Source organism: Amaranthus tricolor, chromosome 3 (genome assembly GCF_026212465.1).
Source record: "Amaranthus tricolor cultivar Red isolate AtriRed21 chromosome 3, ASM2621246v1, whole genome shotgun sequence".
Lineage (NCBI taxonomy): Eukaryota > Viridiplantae > Streptophyta > Magnoliopsida > Caryophyllales > Amaranthaceae > Amaranthus > Amaranthus tricolor.
The window spans coordinates 18,696,528-18,707,279 of record NC_080049.1 but is presented as its reverse complement, the minus strand read 5'-3'; the positions used below and the strand labels follow the sequence as shown (position 1 = coordinate 18,707,279).

The 10,752-nt window shown below is 32.8% G+C and overlaps 1 protein-coding gene across 2 annotated transcripts; it reads left to right on the top strand.

The window, feature by feature from the left end:
• Positions 1-1,440: 1,440 nt before the first annotated feature.
• Positions 1,441-9,850, top strand: LOC130807618 (probable LRR receptor-like serine/threonine-protein kinase At5g10290). 2 transcript variants are annotated; one of them, XM_057672890.1, is made up of 12 exons: positions 1,441-2,465; positions 2,640-2,735; positions 2,884-3,016; positions 3,153-3,224; positions 4,644-4,787; positions 4,886-4,957; positions 5,109-5,174; positions 5,330-5,400; positions 5,539-5,682; positions 7,485-7,826; positions 8,289-8,683; positions 9,305-9,850. In XM_057672890.1, exons 1-12 carry the CDS (start codon positions 2,435-2,437, stop codon positions 9,617-9,619), a joined length of 1,881 nt encoding a protein of 626 aa, XP_057528873.1. In that variant the 5' UTR covers positions 1,441-2,434; the 3' UTR covers positions 9,620-9,850. The 2 variants fall into 2 exon arrangements, with proteins under 2 accessions (XP_057528873.1, XP_057528874.1); XM_057672891.1 differs by having other exon boundaries at positions 1,443-2,465; positions 2,571-2,735.
• The last annotated feature ends 902 nt before the right edge of the window (positions 9,851-10,752 follow it).

The following is a 10,752-nucleotide window of genomic DNA, read 5'->3' as shown; positions in this document are numbered from 1 at the left end:
AAAGTCTATCAATAATTACCAAAACTAAACTCTATAACATAAACAACAAATTATCAAAATTGGAAAATTAGAAGACTTAGGATTTTTCTTGAAATGGAGAGATAAATTACAGCAGCTAAGACCAGATGAAAAGAAAAAATAAAGTTGAAATGGTGGAGAGTGAATACTTTGTAGTGGGTTACTGTTGAAAGGTTAATGACTTGTTATGGGAAGATGAACCAATTTTCAAAACTATATAGCTGGTAGCAGATAAAAATGTCCTTTATAAAAAAATCATGTGAAAGGTTCATAAGTAAAGGTAAGATTTTTATAAGATAACCAACTAAAGGTGAGATTTTTATAAGTAAATTTTTCTTTTATTATGCTTATGGTCTCTATTTTTTTTCATTAACTTTATTATTCAATACTATAATATACATCCACCATTTAAATGATTTAATTTCTCTTAATTTTATGAATATTTCTTATGAAAACATCAATAGAGAACAAAAATAATATTATACTATAAAATCTAAATCTCGAATTCAAGATTTAAAGTTACGCTATATGTCATTTGTTAATGATGTCCACCATATTGATCAAACGCATCCTATTTACATCATCTTTTTCGGTATTATTTATTATATTAAATTAGAAGATAACAAAACTTGAATAAATATCTTTTTTGGTATTATTTATTATGTTAAGAACTTGAACTTTTCTTTTTAGATTAGTGGAATATGAGTCTAAATAATATGTTACATTATATCTCAGAATTTGAGATTTAGAGCTACAACAATATGTCATTTGTTGATAATGTTTACCTTATCCTTCAAATCCATCCCATTTATATGGAAAAATTAATATTAATAATTTAATTTTTTAATTATTTCATATGAATAATCTACCATTTGAATTATATTATAATATTTCAACTTTTGTTCTTAATTTGATATCAATATACTCTTTTATTTTCTAATGATTCAACAATCATCTTTAGTTTGCTATCAACATATTCTATTATCACTCTGATAATAAACTATGTAAAAATGCTGAATTATTAAAAGATAATCTAAAGATGAGATCATACTAGCAAAAGAATGAAAAGTTGTATTATTAATGTGAAATTTTCTCATTTATATTGAGTGTGGTTTTATTGCCCATTTAAATCAAAATTTATCTTTTTAAGCGAGTTATAATTGTAATTATTAGAACCTAAATACTAGAAAAGACAATAGTCGGGACATTTTCCACACCTACTATTGACTTGGGATTGGAGATTACAAAATGCCAAGTTACCAATAGAATTATCAATTTTGTTCTTTTCCACCTTGAATTCAACTCACTCTTATCGTTTAAAATATACATGATTAACTGAAGTTGAATATTACTCAACTCAAGCTTATCATAAATAACTTGCACATAAAAATCAAATTAATTTGTCAAAATATTTTCATACACACAACAACAAAAGTTAATCAGATTCAAACTCGTAGTTGATAATATATAATTTAAAAGCAGAAGTTATAATTCTTTATCCTTAGAAGTTATAATAAAATAATTAGTATTATTTTTTCATTTTGATCAAACACAAATCAAACTCATCACTTTTTCTTTCTCGTAATTTGCCTCTCTTTAAACCTTTGCTAATCTTTCTTTTCCCCTCAGTTCTTTTTTTCTTTTTTAGGTGTTCATATGCAGTAGTGTCTTGTTTACTTTTTTACTTAATTTTTTCCCCCATTTTTTCTAGTTATTCTTAAATTATATAGGCGTTCAACTAATCTTTGCTTTCTCTGCAGTTCGCATCCTCTATGGTTTGGCGTAAACCGTCCCTCTTTGGACATTGATTGTAGTTTCTTTAAGCTGGATAACCGGTTATGATGATTGATGATGATAATTGGACCTAATATTTTGCGGGATTTTGTGAATACTTACATATTTGTAAAATTTCAATTATTATATTGTTTTTAAATTAAAATTACGTTTGCAAACTCGATTATTGTATTGTGTCCTAGATTCTGAATTGACTTGAAAATTTGACTTAGGTGGTAATTTGTATAATTTTGGATACTTTTAAAAGCTTGCACGTTTAATCAGAAAAGGCTTTTAGGGTTGGTGCATGTTGTGTTTCACATTACTGACTATGTTCTTTTTGAGTGAAAATAGTTGACTATATTAGTTGATTTATTGATGCTGAATTTTGTAAACCTCAAGGATTTGAGATTGTGGGTGGCTTAGTTTTTTACAATTATCGTTAGAAATCACATTTGTTGGGTTAAATTTGGGTTGTTTGGTTAGTGGATAGGTAAAGCCCTGGAGAATGATGATATCCTAAGATTGTTTGTACCATTATTTAGAACTATTTGAGGTTAAAGATCATTTTGGTAAATGCTCATGAGTTTCTGAGCATATGAAATGATATGGGCAGTAGGAAATTTGTAAACAGTAAACGTTAATGGTGGAAGAAAAAATCTTTAAAACTGAAGGTAATTATAGATTTGATTATTGTATGCTTGTTTTATTGGATTAAAGATCTGATAAATGAATTTTATGATTCTTATGTTTACATTTTTCATGAATTTTTGATTCAGTTTCATGTATTTCATTGTTCATGGCAAGAATTTTGTTGTATTGTATACATGGATGATTGACTCTAAAAGAATTGGTAGCTGGAATTGAGGGCATAATAATGGAGCTTGTTTTTTCTGTTCTATCCTTTGCTTGTTTGCTCCAGGGTTGTATGGCTGACTTTCAAGGTACGGGTCTCTCGTTTATTATTCTGTTTGAGTTTCATTTTAGAGGCTTTGAAATAATTTGGATGTTTATTTTGCTGCAAATAACATGTTGTGTTCTTCATTTGTGTGAATTATGAAATGTTGATCATTTGTTTGTTTCTTATTTTAGGGGAAGCCCTTCTTGATCTAAAACAATCGTTACACGCTTCATCTCAACAGCTATCGAATTGGTTCCCTAACATGGTTAATCCTTGCACTTGGTCACAAGTTATGTGTGACGATAGTAATAACGTTGTTTATTTGTAAGTATGTTCGATCCATCTCTTACGTATTTTCAAAGCTTTGTTTATTAACAATTGTTGATGATAGTAAAAAGTTTGTTAATTTCTATGCAATTCATAACTTGGTAGTCATGGCTTCTGTTGTTGTTTGGCACAGGACACTGTCTTCCATGGGGTTATCTGGAACTATATCACCTAAAATCGGGACTCTAAAAACTCTTCAAACTCTGTAAGTTCACGTTTCACTATGTTATTTTACTCGTGGGACATTTATCTTGCAGGTTTTTGAATGAACAAATATCCAAGATTAATGATAAATTTTGGTTTGAATTTTTCTTAATTTATTGGAAACTAATGGCTGCATTCTTCAAACTTGGAAGATTCCAATTCAAGATTTTTGATTGATTTTTTGCTTTGTATTGTAGAAGTGTTCTTTTTTTAATTTTATTCTATTTTATTTTTTTTAAAGCTCTGGATTTCAGATCAAATATCAAAAGATCATTTTCAACCCTATTTATAAAAAGAGTAGGAAAATAAATTGCAATTCTTTGATTCAAACTAAACAGTTTATAAAAATATACTTAGATTTTGCTTTAGTAAATTGTCACTTGGAACTTGATCTTCCATTGTGAATTCTATATTGACCTTACCTTTTGGATTTTGCACATCGTGGGCTTTAGTGGCGAAGCCAGATTTTTTTGAGAAGGAAGGTCAAACATCCCAATCATTGTTGTATGCATAGAATTTTAAGACAATGCCTTTTTCTTGTAAGTTAGTAAAGTACAACCGTAAATAAAAAGGTCCTTAATTGCTTTTGTACTCGATTTGCTATATTTATCCTTTTAGTTTGTGTTAACTAGTTGTGAAATTTTTATCAGATATGAGCTACTAGCTTTTCATTTCATCCATACCTTTCTTTCATGTACTTATGTTTTTACAATTTCTTTTTTATTTACTCGCAACTAAACTAATTAAAGTAGAATATGTAGTAAATTAATTAGGACAATGGATGTAATTGTAGACGATTGATCACTTGTTGGGTTAGAAGCTTCATTTAGTTGAATAACGAATGTTTGATGGATATATACCTATAAATGAATTAAATTGATGCTTAATTGTGAATATTTTTTTATTTTTTTGGAATATGCATAAATATATTCTAAAGAACTCTTATGTTAGGATGGTTTATTCCACATCGACGAATTGAAGATGGTGTACACAATTTTAAAGTTATTGGAGTCCTTCTTCCCATTGCAATATGGTTTTGAAACGGCATATACTTCCTGGCTTATTAAGTGTGCGCACCTTATATTTTCCCGTTAGTATGCTGGCATATACAATAAGTCAAGTCTAAACTTAATATCCTAAAATGGCATCATGGTCACACTTTAATTTTTAATTAACATTAGATATTTAGTTAATGAGAGAGCCATTACATACCTTAGCCGCCCTCCCTCTGCCTATGGTTCTCCTTCCTTGTTGAATATCAAGCCTTTGTTCATGGGTATGTTATTTTGTTTGTGTTGAAAGGGGTTAAAGCAACTGAGCAACCCATCTTGTTGTACACGTTTTCATTCAAATTGTTTTGTTTAGTTACAAAACCATGTTGATGCTTTCCTTGATAAACACATATCCATTGACTATGTAGGTCCCTGCGAGACAATAGTATTACGGGAAAGATTCCGGAAGAGCTTGGGAATTTGTCTTGTTTGACGACTCTGGATTTAGAGAATAATTATTTGACTGATGAAATACCATCCTCCCTTGGTAATCTAAAAAATCTTAAATATTTGTGAGTATTACCATCTTTGCTATTGTCTTGAGATAATGCTACATCTAATTTGATAATAATCTGTGTCACCTTTAATTAAAATACCTTTACCAATGCAGGAGTTTGAGCCATAACAATCTCTCTGGGACTATTCCTGATTCGCTGGCTTCCCTTGATAACTTAATTAGCCTGTATGTTGGAAAAACTAGTAATTTGTAAACAAAAGTGTTTGACTATTTATATCATTTCGGAATCAGGATTGAAAGAATATAATTTTAGATGCTGCTAGGGTCCATCAATACCTACCTCACATGTCTGATAAATATGTCTATGGTGTCACAGTCAGCTCTCTACAAATCAACTCAGCGGTCAAGTTCCTACGCAGCTCTTTTCAATACCGCAATACAAGTATGATCTCTAATTCCATATTTAGCATGAAATACTAGGTTTTGACTTGCTTACTATAAAGAGTATGGATGCAGAAGTACCATGTATGAAAACGATGGATGAGTTAGCGTAGCTTTATTTTCTGTCGTAGTCATGTTTTGGCTCCTTGATTGCAGTTTTTCAGGGAATAAGTTGACCTGTGGTGTGGATATCCGTCAACCTTGTGCGTCTGATGGTAATATCACAGGTAGAATTGTAGCTGATGTAATTTGTGTAATTTTTAATTCTAGTGTGTTGTATTTGTATTGTGAACTTTAAATGTCTCCAGAATCTTCAGTTCATAGTATAGGATCTGCTGTGAACTAAATTTTGCCTATATTGTCAGGTTCTTCAAACAAAACAAAAGTTATAGTTATCATCGGAGTTGTTGGAGGGTTATTTTGTATGGTTTTCCTTGGAGTCCTGCTGTATTACTTGTGCAAGAGTAGAATAAACGGTTACAAGCATGAAGTGTTTGTCGATGTAGCAGGTTCTGCAATCCTCCCTTTTATACTCGCTTTTCTGATTCTTGAGATTTGGTTTATCATCTTTTTTGTTTTCTTTTCCATGTATTGTTTGAACTAATAATATTTGTTAGTATTGCTATGTATATCATGGATGATCGGCATCAATTGGTAGTTGTTGCGTACTACTTGCTATATCTACAATTTCCATCCTCGAAAAGAATATGTTTCTTCTCGACGACACACACATAAATCCGTCCAACATAAGCATGATGGTGCCTCTTTAGTTGAAAATAGGGTACATGAAGTGCCACCTCATAAAAATTTGCCATTCCCATGTAACAAGATGAATTAAAAAATGTTAGGAATGGCCGGAGGGAGTCCCTAGAATTTATTATTAATCAAAAAAATCTATAGTTTTCAAGTGCCGAGGTTGTAGACAATTCTGTATGCTTGTCTTTTTTTTTTATTTGGTAAGAAAACAAGACAGATTGCCTGAATAATCCATTTGGATGAATTAAATGACTTCGACGCATTAAAAAAAAGACATCAAGCATACAAAGGAATCCCCACGATCTAGTTTTCTATATGAACTCCAACGGCAATGCAAGTCAAGAGCGATATATAATTGAACGCCCAGATTCTTAAAGAAATTGGATTAATTAAAGCTACGACGCGCTGGTTAATACTAAACACCACGCTCTGGAATGTCTTTGAAGAAATAAGTCCCCATAACCTAAGATCAAAGGTTAAAGCCTCCAAGAATTGGGTTGAACAATAAGACCTAAAACAGAACCATTGAAACAACTTTCAAGAACAACATATCTAAAACTAAAAAGAAGCAATCAAACACAACACAACGATGTACGTGTTTCACTCGTAATTGGATTATGTCCACGGTGTAGCCTAGATAACTTAATTGCTTTAAAGAACACTTTAATGGAGTTACAAGGGATGTATGATTACAATTGAGAAAGGAGAATTTAGAGAGGGAGAGAATATCTATGTAATCTAGAGAGAGTAAAAGAATTAGAAACTAAGATACCTAAGACTGTTTAGCTCTTTTTATAACGCATAGGGACGAAACACTTACATGCAAGAATCTAGGAATAGAAAAAGTAGAGCAAAAACTTATATGTTATGTTCTAGAACCTAAAGCCTAGTCGATTTTTCTTTGGCCAGAGGAACAGCCGAGTCGACTTTAACTTCTGCCTCCAAATCCACTTTTGACTGTTTAAGCTTTTCTTCCTTATTCCAAAATACCCCTTTCTAGCCTCTTCTTTACTTTTACATATCCAACATGGATTAAAGACCTACGTCACCCTTATTCATAACTGTCTTTTATACGGATGTGCGATGAAGGTGAAGAGGCTTTTGGAGTATATGAGCCTTTGATAATGGATACTGCGAAGACTTGATGAATGCTTCCAAGACAGAGCAAGTGATTGTAGTGGTGATTTGATGGCGGTAAAGACCAACCATTGATCAATCTTAGGCGATGCCTATTGAGGCTAGAAGAAGAAGGCCTAACTCCTCTAAAAAGTTATTTCTCTTTAAATTGTTGTTTGGATATCGTGATTTTGTTATCTTTGAATTAACTTTTAATTTTTTGGTAACATCAACGCTTTTTTCTTTTTTATATTGTATATAATATTCCTTTTTCTTTAAAAAAATGCAACTTATGTGAGGTAGTATGTATAGCATTTTCACTTCACTAATGATCATGTGCGGCCAATATTGATGATTGATCTGATTATTTCTTCTGATATGCTTAAGAACCTCCCCTTTACCTTTTAAAGTTTTTTTGTCTGATGGCAATTCTATTCAGGTGAAGTTGATATCACAACTGCATTTGGCCAGCTTAAAAGATTTTTTTATAGGGAGTTGCAGATAGCGACTGACAACTTCAGTGAGAAAAATGTTCTTGGTCAAGGTGGGTTTGGCAAGGTTTACAGAGGCGTGCTAGGAGACAATACAAAGGTCGCAGTAAAACGATTAACTGATTACGAGGCTCCACGAGGAGAGGCAGCTTTTCAGCGTGAGGTTGAGATGATAAGTGTTGCTGTACACAGGAATGTATTACGCTTGATTGGATTCTGCACTACGCCAACAGAAAGGCTTTTGGTGTATCCATTCATGCAAAACCTGAGTGTGGCTTATCGTTTACGAGGTAGAATCCTTTCCCTTGTGCTATAAGTGATACATTCCTGTGCGAGTGACCCACGTCTATGCTAAAAGCACCTGTCCTTAGACTACATTTACCTCTTTACAAATGTCGCTGCAAATTGCGCAAGTAAACACTACTTTTTTTTTCTTTTATTGGTATTATATATTTATAAACTGAAAGTTATGTAAAATGGTAATTGAGTCAGCTTTTAAAAACATGTATTTCAAAAGTATGTTATCAATGTACCAATAGGTGCAAAAGTCTTGAGTGTTACATGTTCTGTTCCGCCCCGTACGCTTTTTTCCCATATTGAAGCTACCTAATTGTTGTATAAGCTTCATATTGAAATGGCCGTCTAATAAAGTCATCCCTTTCTCTGTTGATGAGATATTGTTTCATTTATAAGTGTATATTCTGTTCTGTACTTGCTTTTTATATGCTGTCTTAATGTTCAATTTTCTGCAGAATTTAAACCGGGAGAGCCTGTATTATATTGGCCTCACAGGAAACGAATAGCTTTGGGCACTGCTCGTGCTTTAGAGTATCTTCATGAACATTGCAACCCTAAGATTATTCATCGTGATGTTAAGGCTGCTAATGTGTTGTTAGATGAATGTTTTGAAGCAGTAGTGGGTGATTTCGGGCTAGCAAAATTGGTAGATATGAGGAAAACTAATGTGACTACACAGGTGCGGGGGACAATGGGGCACATAGCACCTGAGTATTTGTCAACTGGGAAGTCATCAGAAAGGACTGATGTCTTTGGTTATGGTATAATGTTGCTTGAGCTCGTGACAGGCCAACGGGCCCTTGACTTTTCGCGCTTGGGAGAACAGGATGAACTCCTGTTGCTTGATCATGTATAAACTAATAACTTCTTATTTTGTGTAGCTTACTAATGGGTATTTGTCATCTGTTAATTTACATATCTTACCATGAAGAAACTTTTTTTTTCTTTAATAACTTGTTTCTTTTGTCTCATTTTTCTTAGTTTTGCATTTTCTTTGCATTTACTCCCCGTTTGGTTGGTGGTACTAAATGGTAGTAATGAGAATGATATATAGTGTAAAATTTCATTAAAAGTTTCAAATCATTTCTATGGTAATGAAACTTTGATCACGTTCTTTTTTTTTATAAATTTCCATTATCACCTAATACCACCTCTCCCAATGGTAATGCATTGGAATGAATTTTACGAAGAAAATGAGATGATTAAAGTTGGATAAGCATGGTCATCAAGGTAGCCATGAGATTTTTCAACCAAAATTACACTAATTTTCATTCCTATTACCACCGTTTATTACCACCTATCAAAAGGGCCGTTAAAGTATTTCTTGTGTTTTATCTTTTAGAACTGGATGAAGTCTCTTATGATTTTGGTTTTATCTTTTTTCGCATGTGTTTACTTTCATTTCTCGTTCTTGTATATCTGTCATATTCATGTTGATACTTGACTCTCAGTTATTCTCGACTGATCGCAGGTGAAGAAGCTCGAAAGGGAAAAGAAGTTAGATGCTATTGTCGATAAGAACTTGAATAACGAATTTATAATTGAAGAAGTGGAGATGATTATCCAAGTTGCACTGTTATGTACTCAATCTTCACCAGAAGATCGGCCAGCAATGTCAGACGTGGTGCGGATGCTTGAAGGAGAGGGGCTAGCTGAAAGATGGGAGGAATGGCAAAGTGTGGAAGTCACCCGCAGGCAAGAGTCTGAATGGTTACATGGCAGATTTGGGTGCTTTAATGATTCCATTCATAATCAGGACGCTATTGAGTTATCTGGTGGCCGATGAAGAAGACGATGGAGGCAGCCCTGGAACTCTATCTTATGTTTTTCTATTATCCAATATTTATTTGATGTCATATTTTATATGATGATATAGCTTGGTGTTAATGTTTTGATGAGAATTGATTAGTCTTTGATAATCTGTCTACTTGAAATTTTTAACACACTTCTTGACCTTATGATTGTATATACTACGGATATGGATATCGAAGAATTAGAAATAAATTATTTATTTTATCAATATTTTTTATGAATGCATCTGTTGTACACCGATAATTTCTTTACTTTGCTTTCTCCATATAAAGTTGCATAATTAAATCGAAACTTAGGGAAAAAAAAGATAAACAATTCATTATAGTTTGTATTCAACTAACATATTATCCTGCTTCACTTCCTTATCTGTCCTCTATTGCCTTATGGTCTCGGGGAGATTGGAGTTCGCGGGGTTGTGGGACCAGAATTTCCCCTTGCCGAGCCAACAACCTTTCTCCAAGGTTGCATCTTGGTATTCAGTTGCAACTTTCTAGGCCCGAGATTGATTTCCAGTTCGCGCTTCCTCTCTTCCTTTCCGTTAGTGTACTCATTCTCAGCTAGAAGATATTGTGGTGTAGTTTCCATGTCTCTAAACTCCATCTCTGTAAAACTGATACCGCTTTCCCTGTAATCCACCCCCGCCATCGCTAATGCATCAATCGACATGACTGATTTTCAAAACTTCTCGCTCTACTGTTATTGTTTTTACTCTGTGCTCTGAGTATGGTTTTGTGTCATTGATTTCCTGAATGGAAGTAAGATATTTATAGTGTGAATGTGTATAATGTATTCATTGCACATATCATTAACCACTTGTTAAAACAAGCTGGTTTTATACTTTTAGTTGCACCTTTTCTAGGTTCCTACACTTTTAGTATCAAAACATGTACACATATAATCTACCCGTGATACAACATTATATATTTACAATTATGTTGATTTAAAATGTCCTCAATGTGAGTTTAATCATGAATGTAGCCTATCCCAAGGAACCTTTCTTAGTCACTTCATTAAAAATATTAAAAAATTACTGACCGAATGAAATTGCAAAAACAAATAGGGAGGATAGATCTTAATTACATACTTTAAGCTACTCTTGTAAGAGAC